Source organism: Xiphophorus maculatus, chromosome 8, assembly GCF_002775205.1.
Source record: "Xiphophorus maculatus strain JP 163 A chromosome 8, X_maculatus-5.0-male, whole genome shotgun sequence".
NCBI classification, from domain to species: domain Eukaryota; kingdom Metazoa; phylum Chordata; class Actinopteri; order Cyprinodontiformes; family Poeciliidae; genus Xiphophorus; species Xiphophorus maculatus.
The window spans coordinates 15,306,527-15,327,014 of NC_036450.1; the positions used below are offsets into that span (position 1 = coordinate 15,306,527).

General features: G+C 40.2%; 2 protein-coding genes and 1 long non-coding RNA gene across 4 annotated transcripts; 1 reads left to right on the forward strand and 2 right to left on the reverse strand.

Moving 5' to 3' along the window:
* Positions 1–4,192: 4,192 nt before the first annotated feature.
* fbxw5 (F-box and WD repeat domain containing 5) lies at positions 4,193–12,459 on the reverse strand. 2 transcript variants are annotated; one of them, XM_005803778.3, is made up of 10 exons: positions 12,362–12,459; positions 10,807–11,002; positions 10,544–10,701; positions 10,043–10,226; positions 9,024–9,172; positions 8,574–8,909; positions 8,317–8,500; positions 8,095–8,242; positions 7,147–7,359; positions 4,193–6,234 (listed from the first exon to the last, which is right to left on the reverse strand). In XM_005803778.3, exons 2-10 carry the CDS (start codon positions 10,991–10,993, stop codon positions 5,913–5,915), a joined length of 1,881 nt encoding a protein of 626 aa, XP_005803835.1. In that variant the 5' UTR covers positions 10,994–11,002; positions 12,362–12,459; the 3' UTR covers positions 4,193–5,912. The 2 variants fall into 2 exon arrangements, with proteins under 2 accessions (XP_005803835.1, XP_023194465.1); XM_023338697.1 differs by having other exon boundaries at positions 9,006–9,172.
* A 1,901-nt stretch (positions 12,460–14,360) lies between these two features.
* On the forward strand, positions 14,361–15,210 carry LOC111609582. Its single transcript, XR_002753196.1, has 3 exons — positions 14,361–14,530; positions 14,740–14,823; positions 14,910–15,210. It is a non-coding gene; the product is annotated as an uncharacterized LOC111609582 (long non-coding RNA).
* Positions 15,211–16,906: 1,696 nt separating this feature from the next.
* On the reverse strand, positions 16,907–20,488 carry prdm12 (PR/SET domain 12). Its single transcript, XM_005803779.2, has 5 exons — positions 20,115–20,488; positions 18,610–18,800; positions 17,995–18,150; positions 17,542–17,656; positions 16,907–17,454 (listed from the first exon to the last, which is right to left on the reverse strand). Exons 1-5 carry the CDS (start codon positions 20,332–20,334, stop codon positions 17,009–17,011), a joined length of 1,128 nt encoding a protein of 375 aa, XP_005803836.1. The 5' UTR covers positions 20,335–20,488; the 3' UTR covers positions 16,907–17,008.

Below are 20,488 nucleotides of genomic sequence, written 5' to 3' on the forward strand. Positions count from 1 at the left end.
GTCTGGTACTGTTACGGTAAATCAAACGTTAGTGCAATCACAATATATATCCACTTCCACACCATTGATTCGTTCATGTTAAATTCTCTCGCTGCTGCTCTATTCCCGTGTTCTACTGCATGACTGATCGCCTTGAGCTTAAACTCTGCGTCGTAAGCGTGTCTCTTAATAGGAGCCATTTTGGGGTCTTTACACAAAACCCAGCATGCACCGCGCGCTTCTTCTTCCACGGGGGAAAATGAAGTTGGCGGCCGCTTACCGTAGTTGCGAGACCTGTTGTGGCTCAATATTGGTCCATATGTAAGGCGCACCGGATTATAAGGCGCACTCTCGGCTTTTGAGAAAATTGAAGGTTTTTAGGTGCGCCTTATAGTGCGGAAAATACGGTACCGTCAGCTGTTAAACTGTGACTTATAGTTGGTCTATTTTTTTTTTTTTTTACATTGTTCATTGAACTCAATCTATGAAATGTAATGTACACCGGTCAACCTATGGCAATTTATACACTTAAAAAATGTAGGTAATATTTATTTATTTTGGTTTCAATAAATCTTTCACTCATAAAATTGCCTTGTGGCAAATATTTCAACAAATGTGAAATAAACATGTATTAAAACCAATATTACTACTCTAAAAAATACCTAATCACCAAGACAACCTAACCTAGTCAATATAATCAATTAGTCAAATACTGTATCCAGGTTACTTGCTGCAATTAAAATGTTAACTAGTTTCTCACTTCAGTGTTACACTTGTGGAGAGAGCTTTATTGATTATTATTGTTTTAAATATCTAACACCACTAAACACTTAAAGCTATTTAATATAGCAGTATATAAATAATTAGCCTATCTAAACAAATTGAGCCATTTTAGTTTCTATAACCTTCTAGATTGAAAGCAGATATTTTTTATTTAATAATACTGCTTCAATAAAAGCCTAAACCATTATGTTCTCATACTGACTGAATGACTTGTATGTAAAGGTCTTTCCTGACTTGTAGTTTAGTTTTCATTTAACAATGATGTAAATTAATAAAGTCATATTGAGCTTGAATTCATGCTAACCGTGCATCATGCTAACCGTGCAGAGTCAGAATAAGAGTCTGGATTCAGCAAGCAGAAGGAGCTAGTCATCCTGAGAGCAGCTTCTGTTACAGCTTTTATCTGAGTGGTATCGGTTTACCAACTTGGCTTGTCATGCCGCTCCTGTTGCTCTGTCACACGGCTCAGTCAAACGGTGTTTTTGTGTTTACAGTAAACAGAGTATAACCCTAAATGTTGGGCCAGACGTGGAACGTGATGTACCGTTCTGTTGCTTAAGGCAGCTGCAGAAATGCAAGTTGGGAAATTCCTGCCTATGCTTCCCACAATTGCTGCAACTTTAACCTCGAGGTGTTTATTTAAAATTTAAATAATAAAAATAAAGTGTTGCAAAACTGTATGGATTAATGCATACAGACCATCTCAAAACTAACAAATGTTTAACAATTTGGAGGCTTTCAGCCCTTTTAATGCCAGTTTGAATATTAGCATCACATAATCATAATTTAATATTTGATCTGAATAGATGCACCTTACATCTGTTATATCTCAAATGCTACGTAAAAAATAAAAGTGAATCAAAGTCAATATTTTGCCTAATCTTTCACATATCTAAGAAAAAAAGAGAGTCCAGCAATAATCTTAAACAAACTGCCATGTAAATTGTTAAAATCCTTGAAATTGATTGAGATTTACGCAGAAAAACCCCAACCTGAAGTCCTTAATGACTGGAGGGTAAAACTAAATGCAAATTAAATGTCAAAATATGTCAATAGACTGTTTAAAAAAAAAGTGCCATGTGCACGAACACATCAAGAGGAAAACATTTAATCAAATGGACAAAAACGACCACAATGTTCCCTGAAAGTTGAGCTCCATATTGAATTCCCCCACCACCCCGAGTTTAGTCAGACGGGACTTTTATTAACTGCATCTATAGATCTACTGGGATCTACTTGGTTAAAAATCTGCTTTGAACTTCCAGAAAATGTAATCATCTTGTGTTTTGGATTTTGATTCATAAACAAAAATGATTCAGAGTGCGCTTCTTGTTTCCAGTGTTGCTTTGTAAGATATTTGTTGAACTTTTTAAAACTGAAAGCCCCGTTGCGGCTTTACTGTGTTTGAAGTGCAGAAAACTGTCGCAGGCGTGAAAAGGTGAACTCTATTCGCACGTTGTCTGTGGTAAAGGTTGTTTCTGTTTGTGTGGGTTTGTGAGAGGCAGTTGATATCTAAAATATATATGTTTTTTTTTAATTATATGTGACCCTGAGGTTATGTACGTACACATTATGGAGCTGATTACTATCATGCTGGGTGCATTTTAACTTTTTTTTAAAAACAGAATCATCTGCACATATTTTGAATTCATTTTCAAAATAAAAGTAAAGAGCTACCTAAAACCTAAAATACATCGATTTCTCAAATCAACAGCTTCTGCTCAACAGAAAATCTTAAATCGTTGCTGAAGAGTGTCTAGAATGTCCCTCGCCTCTATGGAAAATGTATGGACTACCAAAAACCATATTCCTTCAAATGAGCGCTGGCATTTCAAATAAAAGTGAAGTATCCATAAATTATACCAGGAGCTGAATGATGTCTGATCATTTCTCCATCTGGTAAATTATTAAAACTTCACATTAATGGTCATAAGATTTGAACGGCACTACTGTTTGCTGTTCCTATAACAACAATGTCTCTAAAACTTAACGTTTGATCTCAACCGCTCACTGACCGTCGTGTTTGTCTGATTTTAGGTACAACACACTAATTATCTCAGGATGACTTAAATCCAGGGGGAAAGTGCAATGACACAATATGAACATATTTCTGTAATGTGTATCTGCATTACTCGCTGCACGTGAACACATATCTGTGGTTGAAACATGGATATGTCCTTGTTCTATGATGGCTATCTGCTGCAGGAAATGCGTGATTGTGGCATGGTGTGGTCTTAGAGCCACACGATGGTCTGGGTTTGAAGAGAAAAACATTCCTGCTCAGAATTATGTCTTAGTAAATGTAAAGCATTTAATGCAATGTAAAATGTTCATACAACAACTTAAAAATATTAGATTTTCTATCATTTCTTCAGGATGACACAAGGAAAAGGAAAATCGGTTTTTATTACAAAATCAACATCTCTTCAGCTCAATAGATGCACCGTTACTACTTCTAATTTTTTTTTTTGTTGGAAAAAAAAATAGAAGTGGTCGTATATGACCACCATCCAATTTTAGTAGAGGATCAAGATTCTACTTCTACTCTTAAAATATACCTGAACTTACTGCAGTATTTAGCTTGGAACAGATACAGTTTGAGGCGCCTAAGAGAATATTGTTCAACTTGAGCAATCCAGAAATTTGACAGCAAAAAGAAGCACGAAGGTGGAACTATGATAATTTGGCATAATTGGTGACACAAAACCTTCTCCCTGATGATCATAGCAGATTTGTGGACGATCCGTCAATCTAGATTTGTCGGCAATTGTGGATAACGGGGAAAAAATGTAATATGATGTAATGAACGAGATGCTCTGCGCACTTAATGACAATTTGGGGTAAACTTTATTTCTGCATGCCGTTGTTCAGGAATAATGCGATCATTTGTAATGCCAAACTGAAGAGACTCTCTCTAAATATGTCAAAGCAAATTATTCTCCAAACAATGCCTTGCAAAAGGATTCATAACTTAACCTTTAGACATTTTTCAATCCGATTGATCTTGAGCTATTTTGCAAAGAATGAGGAGAAACTTCAGTTTCTACATGGACTTGGAGAAACTAAAACAAAAAACAAAACCAAAAAAAAATAAAAATAAACTTCCGTTTCTACATGTGCAAATCGGGGAATCATTGGAGGAACAATGAATTGTTGGAGGAACAAGTCATTAGTTCCTCCTATGATTTGGAGGAACTAAAACAAAAAAATTAAACTCTACTTCAGTTTTATGAGTATATATAGAAATAAAACCGGTATACTTTCCTGGAAGGTTTCAGTCATAGTCCAAAACTATGCGTTATGAGCGAAAGACTGCTATTTAGAATCATCTTTAGTTCAAAGTCAGAAGATCAAAGATGGGAAAAACCCCTTGTGATAAATCTGTTGGTAGATTAAAGGTGTCAAAGAGAAAAAGAAGAAAACTCACATCTACTTTTCTATCCACAACCTTTAATTGAGAGCTGCACAACAGTTTAAACATCAATCTGACAGGTCTTCAGGTTTATTCTTTGTGGGACATGCGTTTTATCTAAAGGGTGCATGGAAACAACAGCTGACAGCATCAAACATAAAGACGGAGACGAGGGAGGCAAAAGGAACATTATGAAAGAGTTTCCGACTTACTACACACGTTTCAAAACGTGAAAAAAATAACAGATCTTGTCAGAGACTTCTCAAAAACACACACACACACACACCACTAAGAATAACAGGGGTTTTATGATCAGTCATATCCTCTTTCATCCTGGAGCCCACATGGAAACGTCAGCGTCTACCTGGTGAAAGTACCTCAAGCTTCTGCAGGTGGAGCTAAAACTGCCGCCGATTCACTTTCAACTGGTTGATTTGTACTATTTCAGAGGCACTGAACGTTGAATTACAGCAGCACCATGAAGTTTTACTCTTCGTAGCTTCATCAACACGATTTTAGCAACAATCTAATGTCAGTTTTAGTCATGAGAAACATCACACACAGATAAAAAAAGGTGACGTCGATTCGTTCCATTTTTGAATCATTTGCTTTATTTTTATTGATTGCTCCCATTAAAGCTTAGTGCAACATTTTGCCACGTCAATGTTTTTGTTTCACCGTAATTAAGCGAATTTGAATGTTGACTTTCACATTCAAATTTGCTCCGCATTGAAAGAACGAATCTCTCTCCACTGATATCCTCAAACAAGCAAACGTTTAATAAATAAGCAATTTAAGAGTCCAGCCAGAAACATTAAGCCTGTGGACAAACTGTGGGTCATAAAACAGATAGAAGGGAACTAAAAATCATCAGAGATGGATCTGAATAATTCTGATATCCAGTGAGGCCCTCTGGTGGGAAGTGATGGGTTTAAATGGGACATTTTTGTTTACAAGCAACGACAAAGAAAAAAGAAAAGAAAAACAATTTGTCATGGGTAAGAACAAAGCAACAAAAAAAAAAAAAAGTCTCTAAAAAGGTGAGACTTTGTGCTGACAAATGAATAAACGTTTCCACGCCACATAGCTCCAATAACAGTTAGCTACACACATATAACACTCTTGTTTACAGTCATGCTCTGGGCCAACTTTTATATTAAATTGCTCAATAACTCTACATTTATTACAATAACAATAGATTTTATTTTTTAGACAACGGGATGTGAGACCAATAAAACTAAGGAAGACTACTTTAAATATAGCTTTGACAATATATATATATATTTATATATATTTATCCCTTTAGCCTTTTAAACTGTGGTTTCATTCTCCAAAGATGTGTTTCATAAAGGGCACCAATTAAAGATTGTCTTATGAATAATAATAATAATAAAAAAAAAAAAGTGTCAGTCACCGCACTTGACCCTGAATGAGAACAACCATGATCAGAAAGGAGCCACCTCTGCGTCTCTGTTGGTCCGCTCGGGTCGGGTGCATCGGTACAGAGAAAAAAAAACATGATAGCATCTCAGAGTTCTGTCTCACAACCTTCATCTGGTATCAATGGGTAGATCCTCAGCAGCAGCACCGGGCGTCAGTTCTCCCTTTGGTCGGTGCAACGTCGCCCCCTTGTGTCTGCATCCCCCTTCCCTCTGTGTTCTGAGTGCTTCAGGTCACCATTGAGAACACACGCTGCTCACACACGCGGAGTGTTTGAACCGTCCCTCCCCCTCCCGCTCTACTTCCCCTCCGAGGGTTTCTTCCAGCCCTCGCTCACGGCTTTCCCGTTCACGCTGCCCGAAAACGTGGAGTTCTTGTGGCGCAGCAGCCAGGACGGCAGCAGGCTGCGGGGCCTCAGCTGCCGGGGCGACGCCTGAGAGAGGCGCACCATGCGGGGCGAGCGCCACACCTTGATGGTGGAGTCGTCGCTGGCGGAGAGCAGCAGCTCCTGGTCGGCGGGGCTGAACGCCACCGAGTTCACCACGTCGTCGTGCGCCAGTCGCGCGAGGCAGATGTTGTAGTGGCGGTCCCAGATGTAGCCGTGCTTGTCCTCGGCTCCGCTGCCGGAGGGAGTTTGTGGAGAAAAAGTCAGCAGTGCAACAGCTACAGCCAACGGGACGACACTGAGCTTTGGAAAGGCATTCATTGCCCCATTCCAACCAGAATCATCAAGGTGTTTTGGTATTGTGTTCACACATAATGAGGCTGCGATGCATCTCACTATAATCCAGATTCCTATTTATATATTTTTTTTTTTTAAATGTAGTATCTTTATCTTTTCACATCACTATCAATCAATATCCTGCGTCGGTCTTTCATATTAAATTTAGGGCTGAAATGATTTATCGTGATGAATCGACAGCTGAAATAATCGTCAACTAATTCAGTAATCGATTCATTTTTAAATGGAGTATACAGACTCATAAAACGGCTGAAAGAACAACTTAATCAGAGCCGCATTTAACTAAAAATACATACATTTTGCGTGCAAAGTAAATATAAAAACATTTGTAAACATGCTCTACACAAAGCTCCTCAAGTGGCATAGTTTCAGCTTCAATTTTCGTAAAACATTTCATCCAAAAAAATGATCAGATTAGTCCTACGGTGTATTGACGTCAAGTCAGGCAGAGAGGGCCGAGTTTTTCACATGTTGATGTTAAAAGTATATTTTTTTAAGAATGCTATATTTCTGAATTGTAGATGAAAACATTTTTATTTTCTTATTTAAGAAAATCATTGAATTATGTGTTTGTTTCCATGTTTTAATGCATTTCTGATACTGGATAAAAAAAATAGTTTAAATGAAACATTAAATGAAACAAGGAAGGAATGTGCCGATATTTTTATCTGATTAATCGATTAATATTCAGAATAATCAATAATTCACATAACTGTTAGCTGCAGCCCTCCTCCGCACCGTGACTAAACGAGAGCCCCTGCATGACATTCAACCTCCATCTGCGTCCTACCTGGCAACGAAGTCCCTGCTGACATCCAGGAAGATGAAGAAGCACTCGTCGTTGGGCGTGAAGGCCCGGTGGGCCCGGAGACTTCTCCTCTCCTCCCTCAAACTCTTCAGGTCGATGACGTGCATGTCTATCTCCTCGGCGATGGGAGGCGGGGACATGGGATCTGAGATCACGCATCCCTTCGGCCAAGCTCGGCTATTTACATAAAGATACCTGAACGACGACGGCAGAAGAGCTGGAGTCAGAATCGCCAGGTGGCGAGCAGCTGACACAGGCGTCTGCTGTGTTTCCGACTCGTTTCTGGCTACGACGCCACACACTGTGTTGTCAAAAAAATTGCTGATTTTTCCGGACTTAACCCCATGTAGTTTCACAACCATTTAATTTATACAAAATACCAATGCTCAACATGAATTTATGACAACAAATATAACGGAAATATGTCAAATGTGGAACTTGCAAAACAAGAGGATGAATAAATGAGGGAAAAGAGAAATCCAATTAAATACAGCAAGTTGCCAAATGTAGAGGGAGAGAAAAACAGACAAGGAAGGAAGGTCGGACTTAAGGAAGCACAGACAGCAGAAATGTGGGAAGACTGGACCAAAAAGAACAGAGGCAGGGAAAGAAGAAGGAGAAAGGAATGAAAAGACAAAAAAGAAAGAAAAACAAGGAAGGAAGAAAGAAAAAAAAGGGGCCTAAACGAAAGAGGACACAACAGTAAGACAGGGAGAAAATGAATCAAGTCTGTAAATCCGAAAATACTTTGCATATTTATTTCGTTTTTCTAGACTTTATCAAGACGTGAAAACTACAGAAATCAGATTCCCGACTCTGGAGGAACCATGAGGACCAGAACACTGGATACATTTTTTTTTTTTTTTAAAAAGCCTGCAAATGCAAAAGTACACACTCCAGATTTCCAGTGTGTGCCGTTGACTACTTTACCTGTGGTCAGGAGAAAGGCCCATTCCAATGATGTGGCCGTGAATATCAATAACGTGGTCCAGTGAATCAAAGAACTCCTCGGAGCTCCTCTCCTCTCCGAGCACAGGGCCGGAGGTGGTCATCTGGTCAGGCTTGATGCGCTTAATGCCTGAGAGGAAACCAAACGACGACATGAGGAGACCGAAGCTTCGGTTTCATCTCAGCACACTTTAAATATTCTACCTATCTGGTGGGGGGAGTAGGTAAGGCTGCCGGTGGTGAAGAGTAAGTATGTTTTATCCTCGCCCTCTCCAGGCTCAGAGGGGTCGATGAGGTTGGAGTCAGGGGCCTTGGTGTAGGCTCTACCCATCATCTGAGCAACCTGGGTCTCAATCTGCAGCTCCCTGGCCCCCACGTGTTTACGGCTCTGCATGGGAAGAAAAAAAACATCATAAAAGACAACAGACCTTTTAAAAATCCCTAGTTAATCTCCATCTTACATGAATGACGTGGTCCAGGCCGGATATCGTGGGCTGGGGGATCCGTGCGGACGAGAAGCCGTGGCTCCTTCCGTCCGTGCCGCATTGCTCCTCGCTCTCCGCCTCCTCCTCTTCCTCGCTGCCCGAGGCTCCCAGGTCGAACAGAAGAGGGTGATGCTGATTGTCCTGCTCTGCTTTCTGCCGCCTCGCCTGAGACTGAGCCTCGTAGTCCAGCAGCAGGTCCGGGTTGTCGTGGCGGCGACAGTGCGCCACCATCACCGTCCGGATGGTGCTGGCGTTGATGTTCTGGATCTTGAAAAGACGCTTCACGACGTTTACGTTCTCGGACTCGATATCCTGGGCGACATAAAAAACAAACAAACAAACGAGGATGAAGTAAGAAACTGGTGTTTTTGGGGGGCAGGGGTTTTCTCAAAAAAAAAAAATTTCCACCAGTTCAGGCAAGTTGACCTGGAAAGCTTTGTTGAGCCAGAGCACCGAGCAGGACGTCATGTTGCCGATCCAGTGCAGGTTCCCCGAGATCAGGTGCGTCTCGTTCAGCCAGCAGCCAAACACGTCGTACGGTTTGTTCCTGACCCGCGACAGCAGCGTGTAATTTTCTGGAACAAATCATTAGAAGAGCAACAGTGAGATTCTAAAACCTTAAACCTAAATAGATTCCACTGGAATGTTACGTAACAGACCGAAACAACACAGTGTAGCAGAAGGTAAAAAAAAAAAAAAAATTATAAATGACTTAAAATTTTGATTTACAAGTAACAACTTGATAAGTTTTGTGTGTTTTTTTTTCCAAGCAGGCTTTTATGCAAAGTCGACACTACCTTTCCTGCTTTAAATTCTTGTGACAAATTCTCAGTTTGATTCCTCTCATTGCTTTGACTAGGCCATTCTACCCCGTGAATACGCCTTGATCTAAACCGTCCCATTGCAGCTCTTTGCTTCGACAGGTGACGTTCCACGAATGCCATTCATTTTCTCATTAACTTCGACCAGTTTCCACACAGTATGATGCTGCCGCCACCATGTTTCACCATAGCGATCGGCAGGGTTAGTTCTCCACCACACATTGTGTTTTGTATGATGGCCTATGAATGACAGTCCTCCTGCTGACAGAATCTCAGAGTAAAACAGATAAATGGAAATGCTACAAAAAGAGGTGTAATTTTCCCTTTTTTTGCCTAACAATTGTGCAATACTTTGTATAGGTTCATCTAAAAAGATTCCAAAAAAATACATTGAGGTTTGTAGCTACAACATGGCAAAAACAAGAGAAAGCCTCATGAATATGTCTGCAAGTCACCGTACTTCATGATCTTGAGGCTAAAGTTAAGTCACATTATATTAATGCACTATGTGTAAACACTTCAGCGCGGTTAGAAAACTCCTACCTCGAATTCATTTTAAACCCAAAACAAATCTCCACTTGGCATCAACAGGAAGCCGTACGGGAGTTTTTCCCACGTTCCTACCCAGACTAATGACGGCAATTTCCCCAGAAGATGAGTGGTGTGGGCCCAGGTAGACGCCGGATACGAGCAGCAGGGTATCGTCGGGGTTGAACTGGGAGAACTGGGTGTAGCCCCAGTTAAACTGACGCATGCTGGAGCTGTGCACCAACGAGATGTTTCCATCTTGCCGTTCCGTGTCCCACAGCTGAAAGAGAGGTTTAGAAGAGGAGAGACAATATTTGGTTTAAAGCATCATGAAAATGATCTGAAAACTATTCCACAATAAATAAATAAAAAATTAGGCTTAGTGAGCGACATTAAATTTTATTAAAAGTCGGGTAAGTTGTTCTCAGGATGATCTGCTGATTTTGCCACATTTCAGGTCAAAGTGAAGATAAAAGTGTCTTAAAATAAACAAGAGATGCAAAAAAAAAAAACATGCAAAGAAATAACTTAAACTGACCAGTAACATTAGGCCTACTTACGCACATCCACGATTAGTTTTAGTCGTAATTTTAGTACCTTAACTGTGCAGTCCTTAGAGCAGGAAGAGAAGCGATGGCCCCTGTGGGAGAAAGCCAAGTGAAGCACCTGGTCACTGTGCTCCCTCAGCGTCTGGACTTCCACACACGGGATGCAGTCATATAGACGCTTGAACTCCCTGTACCACGACACGGCCGCTGCACACAGGCCCGAAAAGGACAATAATTTATTTTTTTTTAAAAAGCACGCATCTTCATAACCAATATGGACAAAACGACAACAATCATTCTATCAATACATACACGGGTGTCGAGGAACGGAGCGCGGTATCCGGTAGTAACTGTAGAACAGCTCCCTCCACAGGAACTCATCTCTGGAGACCGCCTGCCATTGTCTGCAGGTCAGGCCGGCTCTCAGCACGGCATCGTGGGGCAGATGCAGGAAGATCTCCAAAACCAAGCTGTCCGGCAGACTTGGACCCCAATCCATCCTAACATTCTGGAACACACGCAGCGCTGTGAACAAGTGCTGTCCTACTACAGATTTCTTCAGGGGTTTTTTTTTTTGTCACTTAAAAGGATTCAGATCAAACTAATTTTAAAATCACAACATAAGGTCTGTAGAATCAATAAAGCACATAAACGGAACCTGACAACATGAAGCAAACAAATAGAAAGCTTCCCAATTCTGCCTCAACCTAAAGAAATTCATGAAAAGATGAGAAATTGTGTCATTGTTTCCCAGTCTGGAAAGAGGAAAACCGTTTTAGTCCAAATTCTACATTTGTAGTTTCAACATTATCCCTACTCTTGTATGCATTTCTATGTTTTTTGTAGTAGTGGAGCTGAGGTGCTCAAGTTATGCACTTTCTATTTTATTTCATTTTTTTCTGTAAATTTGCATCAAACGTTTGTGCTTTACATTAGACCATAAAACACACACAGTAAACAAGTTAATACATGTAGCTAAATTTCTTCATTAAAAAAAACATGTTGATGCCTTTAGCCATGAATTCTTAGTCATTCAAAGTCCCTTTAAAAAAAGGACAAACTTTGTAAATCTAACAAATGAAAATATTTCTCTATATTGCCTTAAGTGGTTATCCACATCTAAAATCGCTGTGAATTAAATGCGAAAGGAACCCCGTGTTTGGGTCAACGTTTTTACCGTAAAAATATGAATTTCTCATCTTATTTCATCTGTATAATCTCTAACATTGTATAGAGCTATATAGATTTTTACTCAGTATTGTGGTGAATTTAAATCGCTATCTACAGCCTGACAGCTGCTGCACAGCGGGCTCATTTTTGAGTTTTCTCTTGAAGTTAAAAACTTTCCATAAAAACAATTAGATGTGATTTAGCACACCATAGAATCGCTGGCTAACAGATAAATTAACATAAATTGTGTTAGCATGACTATTTTTACAAACTATTCCCACAATCCTCTTTAAGTCATAAGGAAATGTTCAGTTTTTCTTTCCTTCTGAAATACAGATGGCCATGAGACCAGAGACATGTTGGCGACAAACATTAACAAGTTACTGATTGCGCTTAAAGCAAAAAGATCTACTCCTAAAAAAACGTAACAATAAATACTGGTACAACTTTGTGGGTTTTAGCGCTTGTTAATTCAGAAAAGGAGCTTAATAAGCAGCTAAACTAACAGTCCAAGCTAGCGCTGAACTAGCTAACCGGTTGCAGAGCCAGTTAGCTGTTAGCTAACGTTTGTTTTCAACTTTGGCCGGATAACATTAACACTTCAAAACAAAACGTTACACACATAAACTAGTGCTAATGCTCAACGGGCTCGTCAGCTTTCATTCATATAAATTTACTGACACAAACTGTCACCGACCTGCTGGATGAAAGGGTGTTGAAGAGAAACAAAAATCCAACTGGTAGCTAACGCTAAAGGCTAGCCACAGAAAAAAAAAATGACAACAATCTTCTAGCAGCGGCAAGACTCGATTAGCTGAATACAGAATGATCGAACACGGCTAAATAAACTCAGTCGACTTGACGTCTCTCTGTCGGGTTTACGCTGTTGCAATATATATATATATATATATATATATATATATATATATATATATATATATATATATATATATATATATATATATATATATATATATATATATATATATTTATTTTAAAATGCTATACCTACACATTTATTTTGCTTTTTTTTAACAACTAAATTTTTCAGACCATCCACCAAAAATAAATATATATATTTTATAGGCCAAAATGTAAGTAATCACTGAATCTAAGTCTGGTTCTCTCACTCTCCCAAGCAAATGGCATTGAATTTACAAAACTATATGATTGGCATTGAGTCTTTGACATTACTGTGGTGTAATTTTGATGTTTACAGAATTACTTAAATTCAACGCAATGGGATGGCTTTCCAGAACTGATCTCGTGTGTAGTTTTTATTTTGGACCATACAGAGAGAATTTGCTGGTGTGTTTTGGATCATTGTCCTTTGCATACCCCAAGCACCTAAGGGCATTAACTAATGGCTCAATATAATTCTTTATGATTTTCTACCAGAAAAGCAATCCAAGACAATCACAAATGCTGCAATGCTGTCCAGTTAAGTTGTGCCAAGTGGAAAGGTTTCAAATTTGTCTCGTCACTGTCCATAATATTTCCTAAAAAAGTCATAGGGGATAAGAACACACTGCAGTCTAATTGGCCATATGCTCATAGCATGGCCAGTCTCCTGCACATGTGAAATCATTGGAATTGACACAAAAGTGTGTGTGTGTGTGTGTGTGTGTGTGTGTGTGTGTGTGTGTGTGTGTGTGTGTGTGTGTGTGTGTGTGTGTGTGTGTGTGTGTGTGTGTGTGTGTGTGTGTGTGTGTGTGTGTGTGTGTGTGTTGTTTCAGGCATATAACTAAATGCAACAGACCTGCTGCATATAGAAAACATTGAATATACAACAATGCTCTGTTTTTCAGGTCCAAGATAATAATAAAACCAAAGTTAACATGGAATGTTATAAAGCTTACTGTAAAGCCCAACTAAGTAAAGTTACCTTTGTTTAGCGTAGCTATCGTTGAGGTAGGAATAGAATACAATATCCCCATTGGGGGATAATGGGGATATTTCTGTGCAACAGCAGCAAAGCGACAGGCAATAACAGCAAACGCTTATGCTTTTATTTTGATAACTTTATAGTGAACGTAGCTATGGTTACAGAATGCAGTTTCAGATGAAAAGGTCAACAGCAGCACAGAAAAAAAGACTTAAAAACCATTTAATTTTCCCTTCATTTGATAAGGGAACACGGTTAGTAACTGGGATTGGGGTATATTTGTGTAACTTTAAATGTTTACGGAAAAACCTGTCATTAGTTGTGTTAATAGAAAGAATTATACTAATGTAAAGGGCTTTGCATAATTTTGGATGATGAGAACGATTGCAATTATTAGCAGGAATGCTATGTCTTTTGATATTTAGATCTTCCATGGTTTATAAAATAGTCAGCTTTGTGATCATCTTTTAATTTCAACATATAAGCTACTCTGCACTAGATGAGCTAAAATCATTTTTCTTTCTGTTTATATTCTTCCACATATGATAAGTAGGAAGTTTTGCTTTGAAAGAAGATTGCAGACTGTTTTTGTTTCTTAAAGGTTTCTGCTTACTACATTTTTTTGTTGTTTTGTTTTCACTTTCAATTGAGTATATTACTGTACGTCAGTATGCTAGTGCTGGTTTTATTAAATCATCGTTTAATCATCTGTTCTTCTCTTCTCACCAGAGACACATGCAGGTTGTAGCCAGGGAGAACATTACAGTAACTCTATCCTTCCACTGTGTTCCTGCCAGCTCTGTTTACTGACTCACAGCCGTCTGGGGACTACAAAAACCTCTGTGACTGAAAACTGCTTCGTCATCGCCTTCTTGAGTCAGTTCGCTAATAGCTGCTGAGCAAAAACAAGAAGCTGAACTTCAAGATAAATCCTGAAGGAAGGATTAAAGTGTGGAACGATGCTGTGACTGATCATCTCTGGTGAGTTTGTTTCATTTATGCCAAATTGCTGTGTGAAAAGAGGAATTCATTATGCAGTGTTTTCCTTTTGCCACTCTATGTCTAAAGATTTTAAAGATGCTTCTTGGTGTAGATTCATGAACAAATACTGTGCGTTAAACCTGATAGGGATGCGGTCAGGCTACCGTTTTCAACATTATTTCATTAGTGTGGCGTCTGCCTTCCTTCAGGAGTGCGGCATATTATTAACTGGATAACCTCCTGTTGTTGCTCCAATGGGAGGGAGGAGACAGCTTCAAGCTGCCAGTGTCAAGGTGCCCTTCGTCCAGCGAGCCGCCTCGATTTATAAGATCAATTTGTATGTTTATGAATGAGCTGCTACGTTTCTCTCTCTGTACAGGGCAGAAAGTGTGGACGGTCAACCGTGATGCAAAACCCTCCCATCAGACTCTTCCATAATGTCTCCTACTGTATCTACTGTTGCTAGGGCATTCATGTTTACATCTGCTTCACCTAAACTCTGGGTTGTGCTGTACTTGTACTAATGATGACTTGTCTGAAAACTCCTGCTTAAGGAAGCTGGACGATGTCTGACAGCTCACAAGTACACAGCACTCACTCTACAGCAACATCCTGTCATATGTGGTAAAAATGTGACTTTGTAAGCCCAATATTCCGACCTACAAACTGATTAAAGAATGATGCGGATCGTTTTGTTGTCTCGTTTAAGTCTTTTCAACAGTTTCTCAGAGCATCAAGTTTCTGTTCATCTGTTCCAACGTGTTTGTCGCCATCCTGTGGATTTAATGAGTAATTACAGGTAGTATTCAGAAAAGCGGAGGAGGAAAAATACAGCGACGAGTCGGAACCAGAGAATCAAACCGGTGAAATGTGCTCTCAAAAAGCAGAAGAATGTATGAAAATACTGATTTTAGGGCTGCAAGTAGAACAGACAGGGATTTTCTTTAGACCATATGTATCCTCTCCATTATTTTTAAGTTGCCACAACCTTTTAACCTCCAACCGAGGGTAGAGGGCTGAAAGTGAAGTTGGTAAATTTAAGGCTTATGGAATTGTTTTTAGAAACTGTAACAGAATATTTTAGATCCTATTTTTCCTCGTCAGAAAGTAGAACTTTCCACATCTGTAGTGGAGAGTTTGATATAAATGTGCGACTAATCAAAACTATAAACCCCCCTTTTCCACTGGGTGACAAGGTGGAAGAATTTCATATTTTCAGAAAAAAATGAAAAAATATTTTACATATCAGTGGGTTCTAGAAAGGTCTATAAAATTACAGACATCTTACTTTGGCGAAAAGAAAACAGTGATTCAGAGCTATCAGCCCTTTGGTTACACTGGCATATATGCAAAGAATTTCACTGAATTTATCCAATATTATGGTTTTTATTTTACCCCTCCTGCCCCCAAGAGACACCATGGCCACATTATCTATTTATTTATTTATTTATTTACTTAAATTTAATAAAGTGTAATTTAATATCTAAAATCAAAATTGGGAAAGGTGACCAAACATATGATCTTATGATGCAACTAATTTCCATTTCTTAAAAAAAAAAACTTTTACATATGTCTTACAATAGTTATTAGCTTAATGTAGTAGTTTACTTAATGCAATAAACTGATGATTATTGGCTTAATGTAATGCAAATATATATTTTACATAATTTTCTTTTTGTTGGTCTTCTCAGCTTGATTATGTAGATTTGAAAAGTGTCTTATGAGGTTATACTTAAATAAAATAAATTCATTTCAAATAAATGTATATGCCTGTATAAAGTAAGTATATTCTGTATATTAGAAGGTTTCATTTAATTTCAATCAGCGACACTAATTCATTTTCATGTAATCAGATTACATTTTTGGTTTTTTTTGGATGTCAGTTACTTACAAAATGCAGCTCAATTATCAAAATTGAGTTTCCACTGTTTTCTGAACGGTCAACCATTTAAATCGCATATCATTTATTTAGAATAGAAGAATGCACAAATGTATTTACATGATACAATTTTACAATTACACAAGTCTCCATTCTGTACAGGTTTAAAGTGACCATTTATACTTTACAGTGAGGAAACAGTTTGACCATCGTGGAATTTGCTCAATAAATCTGACCGATGCTGAACGTGATAAGAACATCTGCCCGGCCTCTAGTGTGAAGTTCAGTACATCATCTGTTCATTTTGTCTCGCTTTATAAGGAGAAAACAAAACAAACAAATCAACAGGAAAAAAAAAATTGTTAATTAATTTACCATAATTTGCACGGATAAATCTTAATGCCTACATTCTGACCACATGACGGTCAAATGTGAAGACATTACAAGAAAGGAAAAAAAAAAAAAAAAAAAAAAAAAAAAAAAAAAAAAACGTCCAAAGAAGATTCATAATTACATCAGCGCTTCTTTACATTTCCACCACAGCTTTAAGTCTAAAGTGCGTCGTTGTTCTAAGCCACAGCCTGACCCAGTGTCTGCCATCATAACACCATGGTGGGAATGTGGTGGACCAGAGGCATCTGATGCTGCATGGCGGCCATCTGCGGCGCAGGTGGAGGAGGAGGGGGAGGGGAAACCTGCGGGGGCGCGTCGGAGGCGTGCGCCACAGGTTTGTGCCGTGCGCTCTTCTGGTGCGCCCTCAGGCCCGCCAGCTGGGAGTACGCGCTCTGACAGACGTGGCACTTGTACGGCCGCTCGCCGGTGTGCAGACGGACGTGGTTCCGCAGCGTGGACGACTGGCTGAAGCGGCGGTTGCAGAAGCGGCACACGAAGGGCTTGTCCAGGGTGTGGATGCGCATGTGGGAGCGCAGGTTGCTGCGGGAGTTGAAGCCGCGGTGGCAGATGACGCAGCGCATCCGGCCCGTGGAGGTGACGGCGACGGAAGGAGGAGAACACGAAGAGGGCCCCTCGGTGGAGTGGGAGTCGTCTGGGAGGGAGGGGGAAACAGTGGAGGCGATGGGTTAAGACTTTGAAGTTGCTCTCGCCAAACAGTTTCTAAAAGGAAGAAACTCACCATTCCTGCTTTTCTTCTGGTGTTCTTCGTCCATCCCAGGAACTCCAGGGATTCCCAGGAATGTGTTGTGCGTGTTTCCATACCAGACAAGGAGCTCCTGGTCAGGCGGAATGGTCTGAGGGAGGGAGAAATATAAAAATATCAGCGTTCATCATTCCTGCTTGATTTCAGAAAAAAAGCGTTCAAGGCTAGTTGAGGTGTGGACAAACTTTGCGGTGACTCTTACAGAGAAACAAATACTGGTGAGTGTCAGATAAAAATCCAAACACTTAAAGATATATTTGTAAGACTTAGGATTTATTTATTATTGCTTCACAGTCAGCTGGAAGTTAAGCCAAAAGCAGAGCCAATTCAGTTCAGCTCAGGTTTATGTTTATGTAGTTTTGGACTCAGTGGAGGCCCAGACTGAGCTGAGCTCTCTTGCGAACCTTCTCAGTTCAGCGTGAGGCTCACCTCCACTGCTTTATAGAAGATGCTGCTGCCGATCTGCACCACCTCCAGGTTCTGCTCCTGCTCGTTCCGAGCGCACTTTATGTAGGTCATCCAGCTGCGGTGGTCCTCCTGGCTGGCATCGATGAAGTACCGCACCGAGCCGTCCTCATTGAACACCTGAAGAACGACGTGGATGAGTTACAGATGGAAAAATCAAGATAGAATTCTTTTTTTCTTTTTGCATTAGGAATGTGTTTAAAGCAGAAGCATCGCAAGACCCATTTTACTTTGGCCCAAGCCCCGGAAAATATTTTTAGTGGCCCTGTAAAATTTCCTAAACAAATTTATTAAGAAAAAAAAAATCCAACTGGAATTTGTTTAGCTGAATTTGCACGTGATTTTTTTTATGTGTTGGATTTATTTATTTACTTTTTGCTTGTTTGCTTATGAATAAAATCTGTGAAATGTTTTCCAATTACATTTGTGGTGAAATACGAGCAATCCGAGTTGAACTGCTCTAACTCAGTCGGTCTGTTTAGTGCAAATAAATTGTATTATCGAAAATGCGCAATAAAGTCAGTGGACTTTGGGGATGTCGTGCCCCAGTAAAGTCGCGCGTGTGGCAGAGTGGCTCACCTCCCACATCAGATTGTTGTTCTTGAACAAGTCCACGTGTTCGGGGGACAGGAGTCTCCCGGTGAAGGGGCCCATCTCTGTTCCGGCTTTGATCCAGGTCTTGGAGAAGATCCCCAGGCCTTCTCCCGGGATGGAGCTCTGGGCGATGATCACCTCGCTGGGAAGCACCAGGCTGGAGAGCTTCTGCACCTCTGCGAATGCAAAAAAAAGGAAAAAGGCCCGAACAAATGAGTGCAAAACGTCTGAAAAAAAAATAGCTCTGAATGAACGCTTTCAGTGGTGAAAGAGGCAAATGAGCTGGATCTTATTTTAGTCACGAAATTATTAAGCCACACCTCACCCTGCGTTTAATTCGATTATCTGGATGAATTGAATTTTTTTGTTGCGCAAGAAACACCACCACCACCCCCCTTAAAGCGTTTTTTTTCCGCAAAGAAAAAAAGTGATTCTTTAAAGTTAAATTCAAAGATTTATTTATTTATTTTTTTTTTTTAGTTTCACATTGCAGAAAAGTGGGTAGGGGTTAAACGATCCTCTATTGCTCGGGGCCCAGCAATTTGTCATGCTTCAGATGTGATTTTCATTACAGTTTACTCGAGAGAAAGAAAGAAAGAAAGAAAGAAAGAAAAAAGGGAACGACTAATTCCAAATTCATTATCCTTTTTAGAACTTTGTCGCAATAAATTTGCGCTGAATGAGACGGGGGGCTTGTTTAAAAGGACGGAGGAATTTCTGCGACAAAAAAAATGGAAAGGCGATTAGATGGTTGACATGCAATGAATAGCATTAGATTTAGCCTTCACGGCGCATTATGCGAGGAACAGCAAATCTCTTAAAAGGAAGAGAAAGAAGAAAAAAAAAAGAGCCTCCAGAGTCTCTCATAGCTGCCAAGGGAGGAAAAGAGACTGTCCGGAGATTGATGAATGGGTGGATAAAAAAAAGGGGAAAAAAAATGTCAAAGAAAGGAAAGCTTTCTGTCCGAGAGGTTTAAGTGGGAAACTTTCCCAGGTCAAGCACAAAGTTAACCAAATGAATTTAATGCTCCGCGTCTTTCGATCAGCGCCGGTTACGAGTAACAAGCCTCGGAGCGGCGGGGTCCGAGCGGAGGCTGTGCGAGGGTTAATGCGTTTAATGGCTCGAAATAAAAGCAGCCGAAGAAAAAAAAAGAGAGAGAGAGGGAAAGAGCGAGCAGGGATGAAATGTTGGAGAGGGTCAGAGAAAGTTCTTCTAGGTTTCTAACCCGCGCAAGGATTGTTGGGTAAATTATTTTTGTGTTGCGCATAAACAAATCAACGCATTTTCTAGTTGACTTGAACTACTTTGCGCAAAACGAAAATGTATTTCTTTTCTCATGCTGTTGGTTTTGACGCGCTCTTACGCACATATTATTATTATTATTATTATTATTATTTTTAAAATGGCTGAATTCAATTGGTTTAAAAGTGTGGTAAAAAAAAAAAAAAATCAATAATAGTTCCCAAAGTGACCCAGCGGGTCAGCCTCACCTCCAGCGAAGGACTGGGCCAGAACCTCCGCCGTGAAGGCGGTCTTGGGGCTGCTGCCGCTCTGCCGCTCCTCCGCCAGGTGTTCGCCCAGCACGTTCCTCCACCTGCCGTACAGGAAGCTGTGCAGGATGTCCGAGGTGATCACGTCCGACAGCGAGCGGCCGGAGCACTTAAATCCGGGCTTCAGAGCCAGAGCGTCGGCGGGCAGCACGGAGCCCATGATGCGTAAGAGAGAGAGAGAGAGAGGAGGGGAAGGAAGCGGTGAATGAACGGGGCTGGACACAGAGGCAAGAGTCCGTCCTCCTCGCTCCAGACTGTGTGCGCGTAGGAAACTGCTGCAGCACCGGGCTGTGATGGGTCTCTTTATATAAGTG